Source organism: Hippocampus zosterae, chromosome 4 (genome assembly GCF_025434085.1).
Source record: "Hippocampus zosterae strain Florida chromosome 4, ASM2543408v3, whole genome shotgun sequence".
Classification (NCBI taxonomy): domain Eukaryota; kingdom Metazoa; phylum Chordata; class Actinopteri; order Syngnathiformes; family Syngnathidae; genus Hippocampus; species Hippocampus zosterae.
The window spans coordinates 20,664,573-20,681,711 of record NC_067454.1 but is presented as its reverse complement, the minus strand read 5'-3'; the positions used below and the strand labels follow the sequence as shown (position 1 = coordinate 20,681,711).

General features: G+C 40.4%; 1 protein-coding gene and 1 long non-coding RNA gene across 3 annotated transcripts; one reads left to right on the top strand and one right to left on the bottom strand.

Moving 5' to 3' along the window:
• The first annotated feature begins 584 nt into the window (after positions 1 to 584).
• Positions 585 to 16,789, top strand: hsd17b12b (hydroxysteroid (17-beta) dehydrogenase 12b). Of its 2 annotated transcripts, XM_052063307.1 has the most exons (11): positions 586 to 885; positions 7,470 to 7,516; positions 7,626 to 7,701; positions 8,518 to 8,625; positions 8,811 to 8,875; positions 9,080 to 9,124; positions 9,810 to 9,844; positions 11,076 to 11,157; positions 14,805 to 14,870; positions 15,169 to 15,318; positions 15,988 to 16,789. In XM_052063307.1, the coding sequence occupies exons 1-11, from the start codon at positions 711 to 713 to the stop codon at positions 16,093 to 16,095; spliced, it is 957 nt and encodes a 318-aa protein (XP_051919267.1). In that variant the 5' UTR covers positions 586 to 710; the 3' UTR covers positions 16,096 to 16,789. The 2 variants fall into 2 exon arrangements, with proteins under 2 accessions (XP_051919268.1, XP_051919267.1); XM_052063308.1 differs by lacking the exons at positions 7,470 to 7,516; positions 7,626 to 7,701 and having other exon boundaries at positions 585 to 885.
• On the bottom strand, positions 12,643 to 13,256 carry LOC127599446 (uncharacterized). The gene is made up of 2 exons (XR_007962115.1): positions 13,158 to 13,256; positions 12,643 to 13,117 (listed from the first exon to the last, which is right to left on the bottom strand). It is a non-coding gene; the product is annotated as an uncharacterized LOC127599446 (long non-coding RNA).
• Positions 16,790 to 17,139: the final 350 nt, after the last annotated feature.

The window sequence follows — 17,139 nt, the reverse complement described above, 5'->3', positions numbered from 1 at the left end:
ACACTCTTTGTAATTCCACAGTTTCTATCATTAAATCTATAGGGGTGGTAACGTGATTCAATCAATTTCCATAATCTTAGTTTTTTTTATGAAAAAAATTGTAATCAATTTTCACACTGAAACAACGAAAATATAAATTTGAAAACATTTCTTCAAATATAAAATTAATTCACCAGTTGTAAAAGATGAGGAAGACATTATGATTAAGCTCAAAGAATTACCGTACTTTAAATGATATCATACACAGGATTCGCCTGACCACTATCAATCCACCCGTCCATTCCATCAATTCATTCAACTATCCTTCCATTTCTCATACCTCATGATCGCTGTTCATAGATTCTGTAGCAGTGAGCAGAATAAAGGTTAATTATAATTGCCACGGAGAGTGGAAATAGAACATTGTTTGTCAGCGGAGTCCGTACATTTCGAAACGTTTCACAACCTGAATCCATCGCCACTCATTTGACACTAGTAATCAGGCGTCACCGGTAGATGGCAGTCGTGTTTATGTTGTTGCTGTATAAAATATCAGAATAAGAAAACTATCCAATCACAAATAATCAAATTCCCCTTAATGACCAACGCGGAAGTTACATATCCGTGTCCATGTCCATTAACTTGCACTTTGTCTGCTGTAATTACACGTGTCCACAAGCCGGACATATATAGTTATCCGGAAACACTATCAGTCCGCGTTTGAGGCAAGCATGTCAGCCAGTGAACATGTGTTTCGGGCCGTGGAGACGCCGCTGTTCTGGCTCGGTGCTGTGACCGCGGCCTGGCTGTCGGTGTGTTCCGTGTATCGATTGTTGGCCGGGATTAAGGTGTGGGTGCTGGGCAACGGGCGGCTGGTATCACCCGCTAAACTTGGGAAATGGGCAGGTTAGTGGTTTTTGATATCGTGCTTTATTTGGTTTACTTCAAGGTGTTTTCTAACGCCCCCCCCCTTGATTTAATAATAATGATGCATAATTAAATTATATATTCTGGTCACATATGAGAGAAACATATTAAGAACGGTAAAAATATATACACTCACAGCAGTACCTTTTGTGTCATTACATGATATGTGTATAAATATGACATATCCGAAGCTTGATTTGGATGGAGAAAAACATTGTATCGAATCAAAATTGCATTTTCCATTTTCAATCGTGCAGCCCTAGTTATAGCACGCCGTGTGTTTATCCCTCAGGTGTGTGCGATGTCGCTGACGTCTCTCATCCCCCTTCCAGTGATAGTAGGCGCCAATGTTTCCAAGAATGCCACCAAAAATGGCAACACTTTGGCTCCTAACACTGTTGACGCTGTTGCTCACCGTAAAAATGTTGTTACTGGTGCAGCCTGTGATGCACACTGCGTCCATGTCCCTGCTGAAATTCTCCTTGATTCTTTCTCTCGCTCTCTCTCCTTCTCCGCCTCCATCCATCTCTGCCTTGTTCTCCCAAACCCCCATCACTTTTCAATCCAATTGGTTTCTTCCTTAGAAGGAGGTTTTTATTTCCTCCGTCGCCAAGTGCTTGCTCATGTGGGGTTCACTCTCATTGATGACTATAGGTGCCAAATATGGATAGTAACTGGGAGGCTTGCTCGGGAATGAGTTGTTCAAATGTGAGGAATGCGGTTCTAGACCTGCTTCATGCGGAAGGGGTTTTGAGACAACTTATTTTGCAATTTGGTGCTACTGTATATGAACACACTTGAATACAAAAGAAAATATAATGTTCTTTTGATTTACTGAAAAATTAGAAACATACAGACAGAAATCTGCAAAGTGTGCACAACTTGTTCCGTATACACTTGTACGCTATCTGTTAACTGTCAATATACCAATTTGTTTGTTATTGTGTTTATATTTTGCAAAGTGCACAACTGCATGCTGCCATACATTGGCAAATTCTTACGTCTAACTTCCAGAGTATTCTTATTATTTGATATATAGTACATTTCAGTAGGATGTGGTGAAGTGTTAAACGACTGCAAACGGTGTCTTTTACCGTTGACAATCAACATTGATCTTTATTCTCTCGTGGAAATTGCCTGGACTGTATATGTATACCACATGGGCTAATGTTACATTTATGTTCAGTTTGAGAATATAATACTACTGTATTTCAATGTTATATTATACTCACAAAATACAGTGGTGATTTAAAATACGAGTGACTTCTTGATTTTTCGAGATATTATGTCTTTTTTTTTCCGCTTTAACTTGTGAACACAAACTTGATATTACAAGCACTGCATAGTGTCAGTAATGTGTATTTAGCCCACTTAGTAGGTGTTTCGCTACGAGCGAACCTTTGATCATCAATTCATTCATTCAAATCATCAGGCATCAGTTTACACTTTGCATATTTAAAACAGTCAAGCTATGTTGCCTTAAAAATGGCCCGCGAGATAATTAATGGTTAGCATCAGCTTTTCGGAGCGCCAACCTGTATAAACTACCAAAAAAGAAATCCTTATAAAGAGCAAAATATCCTTATAACATACCAAAGCATTTTATGTCCAAATAACGGCACAGAAAAAAACCCACGAAATTTTGAATGATATTTATTGTCGATCTCCATAATACAATGTCTGGTTAATGTCTAATCATCATCTTAGTGGCATTACTGTGTTCAGAGTTGTAATCCGGAAATGAAAGCATTCGAGACGAGCACCATTCTGGGCAAAAGCAAACTGAACTACCTGTTGGGGGGGGGGGGACAGAAATTTTCAGAATCCGTATGATTTGTGCGATACGGCCATATCCGTAAGATTCACCACAAAATCCGTATGAACTATGGCTAAACCGTATGAGTTGATGGGTATGGATGTGTCTTTTGAGTTACGAGCATGGAATTAAAGTCATATCTCAAGGTGTGACTGTATTTCCATTTTGAGCCAGCATGATGTTGTGCTGTTTCTCTTTGTCATGGTTCATGTTTGCTCCACCACACTCAGTGGTTTCCAATTTTTTAACAGTAAGTGCAGCTGTATTTGAAACAAAATGTCAAAATGGAATTGCGGGCCAGACTTTGGTCAATTAATGTAATCTGTAGTCAGAGATTGTGTTCGGATTCAAGAGTTGGTTGTAAATCGGTCCATCTGTCAAGTCAGTGTTCAGACACACGAGGGGCTGAGTGAACTTTGGTGCAATTAACATTAAACATGATCAAAACAAGAGGTTGATGGAATAAGCAACAGTAATTCCCAAGTCACACCCACATCAAAATCTGTTTTTACGCAATTCTGCTTACTGCTGACCACTGAACGGGAATAAAAACATTCTCTTACCGACGTAATAAAGTGAATCCGAGACAATAATTTATCTGTTTAATGCACATGAGTCTGTCGGAGAAGCAGACAGTCTTGAAAGTGTCAGTTGAAATCTCCTTTCATCTCTTCGTGCGAGGCTAAATATAGAAGTGTTAGCAAACCTTTTTTACTTTTTTACCCTTAATTACTTTTTTTTACCCCTTAACATTTTTGATTACGCATGCAGAACGATTCAGGATGCGCAGTGAGGCAAAGGAGCCCGTTGGCCTCGTTTGCTTCCCTCATTCACAAACTTTGCCTGACTCAAGTGGATGTGATTGAGCCGACAGCTTCATTATGTAATAGTACTTGAGCCATTCATAAACGAGTTTCACATTAGGCGTTGGATCCTTAGGATTCTGGTTCATTGGTTCCTGCATGCGTGCATATCAGAGAGGGACAGGGATAGACTATCCACACAAAAGGCCTGGGTTTTTTATAAATATTCTTCCCAAATCTATTGTAATCTCTTATTGAGCACCTCTCCTTTGCTAAAATAATCCATTCTCATTAGAGGTGTGGATTAGACGGCGTCATTCTTGCACAGTTGCTTCGTAGGCTGCCAACAATAAAGCACTCTAAAACAGGGGTCCCCAACCTTTTTTCCCTCACGAACCAGTTTAATGTCAGACAATATTTTCAGGGACCGGCCTTTAAAGCCCGGATAAATACTATACAACAAAAGAATATGATATGACCAGTATGAAAACTGGTATTTTTGAAACATAATAAACACGAATCATGACACGATGAACGTCCTATCTGGTCGCAACACTCTCTGGTCGCCATGGTAAAGATTACACGTGCCTTCAAAATAAAATCAACCGCAAATACAAATTGCATGAAAAGTATAACTCACCATCGCTGCATATTATGCAGACTGGGCTTGGTGCGTGTGGATATCCCGTTGTGATCAAACTGTATTTTAAGTAGGACTCCTGACACTGTCCGTTAAATGTAGCCTTCTCTTTCTTCGTCGTAGGCTCCTCTGTCTCCTGGCTGGGCGTTTCCCCCTTCCCGAAAAAAAACTTCTCAAAGACGTTTGTTTTTTACTCATTTTGCTAGCACCTGGGTTTCATTTTAGCGGTAAACTATCACATAACTGAGAAAGCCACACCTTCACCTGCATCAAAAGTGACATACTATAGACAGATGTTACAGAGGATCCGGTAATTTTTCAAAATAAAACATCTTTCAGATTCCGAAATGAATATAACTGAAGTAATGTAAGTTATGTATTCTTTCTGTGCGGCCTGGTACCGAAATGACCCACGGACCGGTCCGCAGCCAAGGGGTTGGGGAGCTCTGCTGTAAAATGTGCTGCTTTACTGTACTTTGGGTGAAGGGGTAAGAAAAGCAGTCAGTATTTAGTGTGAGCGCCATTTGCTTGATGCAGGGCAATATGTCTCTGACTTGATTAGGTTGTTGTGGCCTTTGGCGTGTTGGTCCAATCCTCATCAATGACTGTGAAGTTGCCGGATGTTGGCTAGAGGAACTGGTTTGATCACACGTCAGGTGAATATGCAGGCTTTGCAAGAATTGGGATGTTTTCAGCTTCCAGGGATTGTGTACAGATGTTTGCCAAACGGGGCTGTGCGTTATCATGCTGCAGTATGAGCTATGACGATAGTCATGGAAATTCTTGCAGTCAGCATGCCAATTGCATTAACCCTCAAACTTTGCCATATAGGTGGAGAAGTGCTGTGCTATGAGACAAAAAAGTGTTGGCTTTGTATTTTTCTGAGCATGCTTTACTGTCATTTGCACCATTTACCCTCACCGTAGTGAACACACCCCATGATAGAGTGCTCAAGGTGCCTTTTATCAAAGAATTGCATATTTTCAGGTATTTTGAACAATAACGCTGACAATGGCAAAGAGCAGTTAATAGGTCAATCAACAATGAATTACAATGGTTGACTGGTGACTCTGCATTCTGTAAATGACGTCACCCGCTGGAGATTGCAGAGCAAAAGCGTTATCTTTGAACCACTCACGAGGGTGATTAGAATTTAACATTTCAACCGCTTTTATACTCGCATTGTGATGAAAAGTCTTGCTTGAGTTCTCCACATTCCCTATTTTTTCCATTACAAAATTACAAATATTGAAGTCATAATTTATTTAGATTTAAGGTTCTCAAGTAACATTTATGTTGTGAAATTGAACTGTGGAGATTTCTTTTGATCAGATTCCGTAATATATGCATTAACTATATATTAATTAAAAAACACAAGAGTGCCAGGGTAAGGATGTATATAATCCCGATACAAACCAAAAGTTGTAAAAATATCACGGTTAAGGGTAAAGTATGAGCCTTAATGGAGACTTCTTCTTACTTTTTCTTTTCTGATTGATATAATAATAATAATAATAATAATAATGCATTTTATTTAAAAGCGCCTTTCATGCCACCCAAGGACACTGTACAAACAATAAGAAAATACAATGTAAAAATTCGTAAATGAGATGTTATGTAAAAACAGGACATAAAATCATAAAAATATAGGAAATGGAAGAGCTATGTGTTGTAGGCAATCCTGAACAGGTGTGTTTTTAGTCGGGACTTGAAAGTGGAAAGAGGTGTGCAGTTTTGGAGGTCCGGAGGTAGGTTGTTCCAGAGCTTTGGAGCAGCGTGACTGAAGGCTCTGGCTCCCATGGTGATCAGTCGGGCATATAAAAATGATTTAGCAGATATAAACACATAACGGATAGGACTAAATAAGTTTTTTACTTCATCATACTCCCTTGAACATAATAACTGTGTTGAATGAAGACTGATTTCTTTCTTTTTACTTTTTTATCTACCTTATTTTCTGTCAAATTATTACTGTCTATGTTTTATGTTCAATAAACAAACAAACAAACAAACAAAAAAACGATCCCGCTAAAATGTTGTTGACAAGCAGTCATTTAAAAATGTGGAAATTCAGACAAATTGTTCTGGTTGAGGAAAATGTAGCAGGGTAATTGGAACTTGTCAGTTGTATTTGTGGATTGTGTTGTGACACGACTCGCCATTGTTTCAGATTGTGTCCGTGCAGTGGGTTCTACATGAGCCACGGAGCTCATACAGTGATGCTTCTGTTGCTGAAAAAGAGTCCAATTTGAACACAACGCAGTGCTTCTCTTGAGGCACACATTGAAACATTCCCTGTTATCAACAGAAATTCCATTCCTTGCGCCAACATTTTTGCCCTGACACCGGGTCACCTTTCAACATTTTCCTTCGAATCTGTTTGCATTTTGGTTCGTTTCACTATCCTGTCTGCTGCCAGTGCAGGATTGCAAAAGAAAATCTGTTCTCATTTGCCTCACATAGATTAGTAAATGTTGAATGTATAAATAGTACCAACATTTACATTGCAGTACTTTGTGCTGTTGCAAAGTAACCCGTTACCTAAAATTGGCTATATGAAGTCAATATTTTTATTTTATTTTTGTAATGCCACTCATTAGAAATAGTTTTGTTAGTGAACTGAAATTCTGCAGTATGGGCACACTAACTCAGCTGGAAATAACATTCCCCCTTGTCCTTCCATAGATCCGTTTATTCTCTAAAACATCTTAAAATAACCCATCTTCTGTTTCCCTCTCATTGTGCTTGCAGAAGCTCTCCCGCTCCCCTTCTCTGTGCTATTTTTAGCTGCCCCTAGGATCCCCTGTGTTGATGTTTGTCATTTTCTCTCTCACGGTCCCCCCCTCTCACTACTTATGTTTGATCGCACTGCAACCCGAGAGAATGCTTGGCGCCTCAGCACCATCTGTACTCTAAAAGACCACACAGACGGGAGATGGGTACAGCCGAGGCTACGTGATTGTTGGAAAAAGAGAAGCTTTGGTGTATAAATAACACTCCTGTATTTTAGCCACAGCAGGAAGAGTAATAATAGCTTCACGTGTCATGTTGGTAGTATAATGGCCTCCTCAGCATTCGTAGTTCAGCATTCACTGATTTATTTTAACAAATCCTTTATTTGTGGAAAACTCACTTTTTTTTTATAAACACAAATGATTTTATTTAATATTGATGTATTGTCCAAGAGCAGTTTGGGTGTGTCATGAGTGAGTAAATTCACTCCATGTTATGTCATTACAAAATATTTAAATAATTTGGAATTCGGTCTCTGTAGTCAATTTACCTTTTTTATTTTTTAACGTAGTTGTGACTGGAGCAACAGATGGGATCGGCAAAGCCTATGCAGAGGAGGTACACACACACACACACACACACACACACATGCATGCCTTGTGTAGTGTCATTTCCATATTATTCAACTATCAGGCCTTATCGTTCTGATGTTGTATTTTTTTTTTAGTTGGCCCGCAGGGGCTTTGCCATTGTGCTAATTAGTCGCTCTCAAGAGAAGCTGGATGAAGTATCCAAAGCAATTGGTAAGAAACATTTCATGATCATAAAAGTTCATGAAACCTTTGGTCATGTATTTTCCTAGTAATCATAGATTTAGGAGTACAGTGATCCCTCGCCACTTTGCCCTTCAAGTTTTGCGGCTTCAGTATTTCACAGTTTTTTAAATATTAATAAAAGAAAAATAAATGCAGCCATGAGAGGACGAGTGGATCATCGCCGGTCTGTTGACTGTCTCGCATACTGTGTCTGAGTGTTATTTTCGCAATAACTTTTTTTGTTGAATTGATAACTTTTTTTGACGAGTTGATTAGCCGCCTTCTTCACCACCAAGGCAAGCTTCTTCACCTCTCTCACAAGCCAATGTTGATGAATGTTAATTACTGTATAAGGTTTTGTTTATACCGTTTCTAAGATTTAAGTAAATACGTATACTGTGGTAATCTTGTCTCAAATATGTGAAGTATAAATACTGTTTACTTGTAGTCTCAGACTTTTACCAACAGGGGGCGCTAACATACTGTGGAACAGCCACGAATCCCGGTTCAACCTAATGCAAACATTTCAGACACAAACGCTAAAATTCCTGGGGGCGGGGGTGTCAAATCCTACTTTGTGGTTTTTCAATTTTTTCGGGAGGGTCTGGAACCCAGTCACTGCGATAAAAGACTGAGTTGTCAGGTTCCTGCTGATGCCTGTTGTCCCTGCCTTTATTCTCATTTATACAGTAGCATTCAGATGTTTGGACATACTTGCTCATACTGTAAATGCGATTGTGGATCCTAACATTTAATTAATACTTCATAGTTCTAAATATGCTACATCTTTATTCATACCTACAGAGAGCAAATATGGTGTGGAGACAAAAACTATTACAGCAGACTTCAGTTCAGTCAACATTTATTCTCAGATTGAAGATGCACTTGCAGGGCTGGAGATCGGGGTGTTAGGTAAGATCCAACGTTCACACCTTGGACAATTTAGATCCATATCTGCACTCTTGAATATACTTTGTATTAATTGACTCTCTTGCTAGCAAATGTTTGATCTGTTTTTAGCCTTATGCTGCCCCCCTCAGGTTGCATTGGGGAGAAACACTGACTTTGAATGTTGAATATTTTGTGTATGTCAACAGTGAACAACGTTGGGATATCCTATTCTTACCCAGAATTCTTCCTCAGCGTCCCCAATCTGGATACTGTAAGTCAGTATCTTCATCATTAGTTTCTAGGAGCCCAAGAATGATGCATGTATATATAAAGGAGGCAAATGTTACATTTACACTGTAGAAATAACTTGGATATGAAGCATTGAAGGTTTTGCATTCATCTCATCAGATATCACACCACATACATATGTTCCAATTCACACGTTTAATGTCATGCTATGTTCTTCTTGTTCCAGTTCATTGACACGCTGGTGAATGTCAACATAACATCAGTGTGCCAGGTAGGTGCTGCCAAGTGAAAACAAATAAGAGCACACGATAGAGCGCAGACTTTTGCCTGACTCGGTGCACAGTAATCACAGAGGCACCTTAAGCCAACTGCAAGAAGCAAAGCAAAGGTTAAGGCCAAACAGGCTTATTTTAAATTAAAACCACTAATATTAGATTTGAAAAACGAAGAAGGAAGTCTCAATTTTTGGTTGTCCAGAGCAGGGGTGCCCAACTCTGGTCCTCGAGGGCCCCTATCAAGCTTGTTTTAGATGTCTCCCCCTGCCAACACATCAGATTCAAACGAACAGGATCGTTATCAAGCTTCCGCAAAGTTTGCTGATAAGCCGATCATTTGAAATGGGTGTGTTGGAGGACAAAATCCGCTAAAACATGCAGGATAGGGGCCCTCTAGTACCAGAGTTTGTGCTCCCCGTCCTAGAGCAACAACCCACCTGCTCATTTAACACTTTCACTAACAGAATTTGTCATGTAGTGAATCTTCAAACTGCTCCCACAGCTATAATTGTCATCATCATCTCTTTGTCACACTACGCGCAACCCACACGTCCACAGACAAATGTATGAACACTTGTCCAGAGCCGATACATTTTGTTCCTTGTTTTTATTTTTGTCTGATCTGTTTTGTCTTGTTGGCTTTACATTTTGTCCTTTCTGACGCTATCATCTTCTTGCCAGATGACAAGACTCGTTTTGCCTCAAATGGCTGAGAGGTGAGATCTTTTTTGCCGTTATATTTCCACAGGCAACAATTTTAATTGTTTTTTTGGCTTTGTAGCCTTTGTTTTCTGTGTCTTGTGCATTTAGTTTGATCGCATCCCATACTACATCATATGAACACGATTCACTGTGCATTTAAATATAAATTAACATACACTGGGGCAGGGCAATTAAGCAACATTTAATTGCTTTGATTTTGGCCTCTTTGGTTCTTAAAACATAATTGAAGAAAAAACATGTGATGTTATCTGATTCTGAGCATGCTTTAAACTGTTTTTAATGACACCCCAGTTCGAGTGGACTATAAAACTAAACGCACAACAAAAATAATTCCACACTTTGTCGATTTACATACAAGTCTCATTTAGTTAAAAAAAAATAAAACATTGCTAGTGCTCATGCTAAGGTAATGGTAGAACCCCCCAATGTACTGAAGGGAAATTAGCTTTGACTTCCCAGAGTGATATTCTTTCAAATAATGACTATTTACACAGAAGAGCTGTAAGAACTCATACATACAGGTACTCTAACAGTGCTCACAGGAGCAGATGTTTCCCACTTTGTGAAAAACGAGTGATATTAATAGAGCTTCGTTGCAACTTTTGTCTTCTACTCTTCTTATGTCATTGTAAGTTTATACTCCATGCATTATGGCACCACACTTCTCCTAAGAGCACAGAAGGAACAGCCAGTGTTCATTATTTGGGCCCGAGCAGAGACTGCTTCTAGGTCCCCATAGTTATTGTAGAAATAAGAATAATATAAATCATAGTTATTATTACCGTAATATTATTGCCCATAGAGAATGTGATTTTTGCGGAACTGAACATGACCAAAAACACACTAAATTCTGCACACATCGATCGAGCCAGGCAAATAAATTTGATGTTTTAGTGATCATTCATGAGTACAACAGTGTACTCATATATCGTAGGTAATAGTAGTAAAAATAATATAAATATAATCATGTAAAATGGTAGTCGAAATGGGCCTTTATCACCCCCTGCAGAAGTTGAGTGGAGCCCTGCTTGGAACATCGAACCTACAGCTATAAAAATTGGGAGACAGTTACAGCACCGTGAGAAGTCCAAAAAAAAGATTTTGGTCACTGTGCCCTGTGTTCAATTAAAGCGGTGTTGCATGCTTTGATTTTTCAATTTAATTTTTAGGGAGATTTAAGGTTAAATATGATAACCTGATGTGAGTTACCTGTTATGATTTCAGAAAGAAGGGCGCTATTCTCAACATCTCTTCAGCCAGTGGGATGTACCCCGTTCCTCTGCTCACCGTCTACTCTGCATCAAAGGTGAAGCTGTTGTTGCAAATTTCAAATGTGAAATTAAACGTTGGCATAAAATTATCATGGTAACATTCATCATACCTTAGGCTTGGGCTATTGGCAAATTCTGATGGAGTGGTTGCCTTGAATAAAAATATTGCACTCTCACAGTATTGTAATTGCACCTCTAAATTACCCTTTAGAAAAAATGTAAATAAATATTTGGCTGGATAAAAACATAATTTCCCCCCCAATGAACTTATCCTATTTTATTTTTAAACAAAGTACCGTATTTTCACGACTATTCGACGCACCGTACGGTTGGGCGCAGTCTCATTAATGGGTGACATTTCTGTATTTTACACATACACAGGACGCACCGTACTAATGGCCGCAGTTTTACAGTGGTAAAACATACGCTTAAACATACGGCATGCATGCATGCTAACACGTTCGTTAACACGTTAGCTTGAAGCACACACTGAAGCTCGAAGCTAAAACACGTTTTTATAATAATAATAATAATACATCACATTTGTAAGCGCCTTTTACAACACTCAAGGACACTGTACAGCCATTTAAAAAGGCAACAAAAGCAGAACTGAGTTCGGGTGTATTTTATTTACAAGGTACTCACGTTTTTTGCTCAATCATCACTCAGAAAGCCATCAAAGTCGTCATCTTCTGTGTCCGAATTAAACAATTGTGCAAGTATCGGTAATCCATCCAAACCACCGGGTTCCCTCTCGTTGTCAGAGTCACTCTCGTCGTCATGTGGCTCCACAGAAATGATGCCGGCTTTGCCGAAAGCTCGAACAACTGTACTAGCAGATACGTCCGTCCAAGCAGCTACAATCCATTCACAGATTGTGGCGTAACTAGCCCGGCGCTGCCTCCCACTCTTCGTGAAGCTGTGTTCGCCATGGATCATCCATTTTTCCCATGCCGCTCGCAACTTCACTTTGAACGCCCGGTTGATGCCGATGTCCAGCGGTTGGAATTCATTTTCGGGGGTTCTTGGAAACCAAAACCGAAGTTGTTTTGCAATAATGCACATACTCACATTTTATACAGGTGCTGGTACCTGCTAGAGGCGTGCCTTTAGCGTCCACTTACACGCCCACCCTTCACTCATTGCCGGACCCACCACCTGCGTGCATGTCCTCACTCACGTCCACCTCTCTTCATATATTTACATATATGTGCACGGACGCGCTTCACTGATTGGCCGACCTCTTCTCCGCATGCGTGCGTGTCGTCACTCCCGTACACATTTTCTCTCTCTCCATAATTTACATATAAGTGCGCGGACGCGCTTCACTGATTGGCCGACCTCTTCTCCGCACTTCACTAATTGGCCGACCTCACTTCCGCCTTTTCTCTATATAAACAGCGTGTCGGGTCTCGGCCAGATTTTGGAATTGAGCTCATATAAAAGACGCATCGCATTATAAGGCGTCCTGTCCATTTTGGAGAAAATTTTAGACTTTTAATGGCGCCTTATAGTCGTGAAAATACGGTACATTTATTGCTATGTATCATGTTAAGTTAAAAAAATATGTATAGATTTTCATTCCTCTTATGTTTTAATTTTTCTTCTTAAGTCACAGTGTCCCATTGCTGGTAAGCTATTTTTAGAATAGACCGGAAGGCTACTCATCTTTCCTTGCGCCGCTGACTAGTACATGCTGACACCATGTTTTATTTATTTATTTATGTCTGTCTGTCTGAATTTTTAAGGACAATGTCTGCTTTTAAGGACAATGCACATTACTTGAGAAAAAAAAAAAAAAGCATCAGTAAGTGTGCTGGAGTCTGTCTTCTCCCTCTGTCCTTCCTCCCTCCCAATGTAACTGCTCAACCCTCCCCTCTCTGCAACAGCTGAGGATTACAAACAGAAGTGACTAACCTCTCATTACTAACTTCAGAGATGCAGATTGTTAAGTGCTCACAAGTCCTCTCAAAAAACAAAAACAAAGCACATTATCTCACAAGTCCTCTCAAAAAACAAAACCAAAGCACATTACCGGTAACAAACACTTTTAGCGGCAATTGAACCCTTGACTTTCCAAAACCACAGTAAACTGTCAAACCAATAATTGGCCCATGCCTACACCACACATGGTGAATGGTAAGGATAATGTAAGATGGTGATCACTGCATTTTTATCAAAGAGCTTGAGGCTGAATAACTTCAATATGTCTGCGTGGACAGAAATATCACCCTAACGAAAACACCGCAGAACGAAGACTTCTTCAAAGGCTTAAACATTCACCACCTGCAAAATCACTGTTGTCAAATGCACAGCGTGTCAGATTCATCTTGGTTTGACTCCTGACAGCTGCTGACCCTGCATACACATCACAAAATACGTTCAGTTTAGATACGGTAATTTACCTGTTAACTCGCTTTCATGTCTTTTGCATCGCCTTGTAAATGATTACTGAGAGAATCAAAGGTAAGTGTCCATTACAATTAAAGCAAGGGAGTAGGAGGTACTTGTGATGGCTTTTTCAACATTGGGAGGATCACACTGTATGGCTGTACAGTACTTGGTATTGCCAAGCTATGCAGGAGGGGAAAAAATGACACAATCTATGATTTTTTTTTTTTTTTTTTTGTGTCTTGTCAACATTAAACTGTCCTGGCTGTACTCTACCCCCCGGAAAGGCTGCAGCTCACGTGACCAAGGATTTTAAATAATGAGGGTATTGTAGGTAGCATAACACGTTTTGACATCCAGTTTTCACACCATTTTTTTTGGGCCGGCACCGCAACAGACTAGAATTGACCCGAACGTATAATGGCTTTGCCGCTACACTATTTAACAGGATACAGTATGTACTGTACTGTTCCTGTTTTTCTCAACTCCAAGATGACTCAATAACACACACTCCTAGCTTGAGGAGGGAAAAAGTCTTGCGCTTTGTCAGAGATTAAGAGCAGAACGGGATAAAACGTATGTATTGGGACGTTATGTGGGTGCGATATATGAACGGCATATATTAAAAAATATGAGGATAAGCGGCATTGAAAATGCACCTAGCCTCCAAGGTCAAGGGACATCAGTGTCAAATTGCACTATCCATCGTCATTTGAGCTAAAGTGAACTTAATGGGAGACAACTAACAAGGCCCCCACTGTTAGGGGGAGAAAGTAATAAAAGACGGAGACTGGAATTTGTCAAACTGCATGTTGACAAGCCACAGAGCTTCTTGGCGAATGTCCTATGGGCAGGTGAGACAAAACTGGAACGTTTTGTCTAGGCACATCAACTCTGTTCATAGATGCAAAAATAAAGCATACCAAAAAAAAAAAAGGAACACATGCCTCACTGCAGTTTGAAACGTGGAGAATTCTCTGTTCATTTCTGGGACTGCTCTGCGACATCTGGCACAGGATGTCTTGAATCTGTGCAGGGTGCAGTGAAATCTCAGATATATCAAGGTACCGGGTATTCGCAAATTAATTATTATACTGCCCTGTGTCAGAAAGCTTGTTCTCTGAACAATGACCGGCCCAAAACGCCCAAGAATGGCAAAAAGGTGAAGCATTTCGAACCACAATTCAAAAGCAGTGTCTGGTTTTCATTGGTCATTAAGTTTTTAATACTTTTGTTAGATTCAATTGATTCAATATTATAAAAATGAATCCATCGATATTGTGTTTTATAGGCATTTGTGGACTTCTTTTCACGAGGGTTGCAAGCTGAGTACAAGAGCAAAGGGATCATCATCCAGGTAGTGCGCCTACAACTCTGCTTTGTTGTTCATACATACACCACCACATCCGTACGTATGCGTTCATCTCCGAATATGTTGGAGGATCCAATGCTCAGTCAATACTTTTCATGTTGTGACTTGGGGGCGGCATGGCTCAGTGGTAGAGTAGTTGTTTCCCAACCCAGAGGTTGGCGGTCCCCGTTCATTGTGACCATGTCGGGGTCCTTGAGCAAGCTCCTGAACCCCCAGTTGCTCCTGATGAATGGATGGATAAAACCCAAACGTGAATCTGACTCTAAAAATTCCCTTTGTGCAGAGCGTTCTGCCATTTTTCGTTGCAACGAAGCTGAGTAAAATCCGGAGGGCCACGCTGGATACGCCGAGTCCGGAGCGCTACGTTGCCGCCGAGCTCAACACTGTGGGCCTCCAGGCGCAAACCAACGGTTACCTGCCTCATGCTCTCATGGTACAGTCAATTTGAAAGGGATAATAAGTGTCATCACTGCAACACAACTGTGATCATGATACTTCCTACAACAAACACCTGTCACTTTTCGGCATAAAATCAGTGTGTGATGGATGAGAATGGATGCAAACTTTCCTCTGATTTGATTTATTTCACCTCATTTTAAATACATTTCTTGTACAGCTAACCTTTTCTTTTATTATGGTTCATAGTTGCCCATTGGCCTTTTATCGCAAAGTACAAATGGTGTATGTGAGCCTTGTTCCTGTGGTTTGTACACTAAACAGTCGTGTTAATGATCACAATAAAATGCATACATGTAGTTGCAAAGAAAAGGTTGAAAGCACTAATCGGGTCAAATGTGAGCCAAGAGAAAATTAATTGTTCAGTTGAAACAATCACTCTATGACCCCCACTCCCCCCCCCCAAAAAAAGCTTAAACCAAGCAGAGTTTTGTCTGGGGGGTTTTTTGTTTGTTTTAGTTTCCCCTAGTTCATTACAAGAAGGGGTGGGGTTTGGGGGACAAATGGCCTCTCTTGGACGGTGCGCAGTTTCTTTGACAAAAGCACCCTTGTAACTGTTGTTCCTCCTGTAGGTTGAGAGTCATTAATGAATGTTAATTTGTTATCCGTAAATGCCACCAGCTGACCGTGTAATTTCTCTCTGCAGGGCTGGGCGAGTACAGCTCTGCTCCCTGCCAGCATTCTCAGCAGACACGTGATGGGAGTGACTTTGTCCCAGCGTGCCCGTTACCTCAAGAAGCAGAAGCAGGGCTAGCTCGGCGGCCGGCGGCTGGGAGCGTACCAGCTGTGCTCATGACTACCATCATCATCATCATCATCATCATGAGCGTGGCCCAAGAAGAGGAAAAGCTGACAGTTGCTGGGGGAGCAAATCACTTCCCCTGCCCTCAGAAAGTACAAGTCAGAGATAATGCACGGCACCGTCTGGCCCCTATCGCTGTGTGTTAGCCTTTGAGCTTTAATCAACGGTTTGAGAATTCACATTTTCGGCTATACAGTACTACTATACATTGAACGCTCCTAATAATGACAGGATATAAAGAAACTGAACTTGTAGCTCCATGAACAATAATTCGGAGTAAAATGTCTTTACGCTGCCAGCAAAGGACTGAACGATGCTTTCAAAAGTTAACCTGTGGTTGTTGTCCACAACTTATTTCCCTTGTGATAATCATGTTCTCCTGTTTTTGTGATGTGTCAGTACTTTTCTACTACTTCCTACCTTTAAATGTAATGTTTGAGCCAAGTTTGTGTTCATCTGATAAACCAATGAAAACACACGAGTGACCGAATTAAGTACATGCGCACAATCTAATGAGGCCTCATCCAAATGTATCCTCTCAGACTGCGCCAGTACATGCAATGTTGTGGCTCATGAGTGCATTTGTATACAGCCTGCAGAATGCGCAGTTGTTGTGTCCTATTAAAGTAAGCAGCATCCAAAGACACTGGTTTGATTGTCCGTTGTCTCTCTCTGCGGTGATAGCATTGGGGTACCAGGCATGTTCCTAAACAACTATTACGAGAGATCACTGGAAATTTCTTGCACAGTGGAGGTGAAATTTCATAGCAGCCAGACTGACGGTTTAAACCTCCTTGGCCTATATAAAAAATAAAATGTCAGTCTTGTGTGCTTCAGTGAGCGCAAAGGTCTGCTGGAAAAGTATAACAATATTTTGTAGGAAATGGTCAAGTGAAATGATGTTTTTAATTTCCTGACAAATCGACCGCCATCATGTAAAATTCATGTTTGGGAAAGTTTTTTGAATTTGTGAAGACGTTTATGACAGTCTAGCCC

Coding starts and splice junctions, on each gene's coding strand:
- hsd17b12b (XM_052063307.1), top strand. CDS start 711: ATGTCAGCCAGTGAACATGTGTTTCGGGCCGTGGAGACGCCGCTGTTC. Junction 7,517..7,625: donor GCAAAGCCTATGCAGAGGAG/GTACACACACAC, acceptor TTTTTTTTTTAG/TTGGCCCGCAGGGGCTTTGC. Junction 9,125..9,809: donor ACATAACATCAGTGTGCCAG/GTAGGTGCTGCC, acceptor TCTTCTTGCCAG/ATGACAAGACTCGTTTTGCC.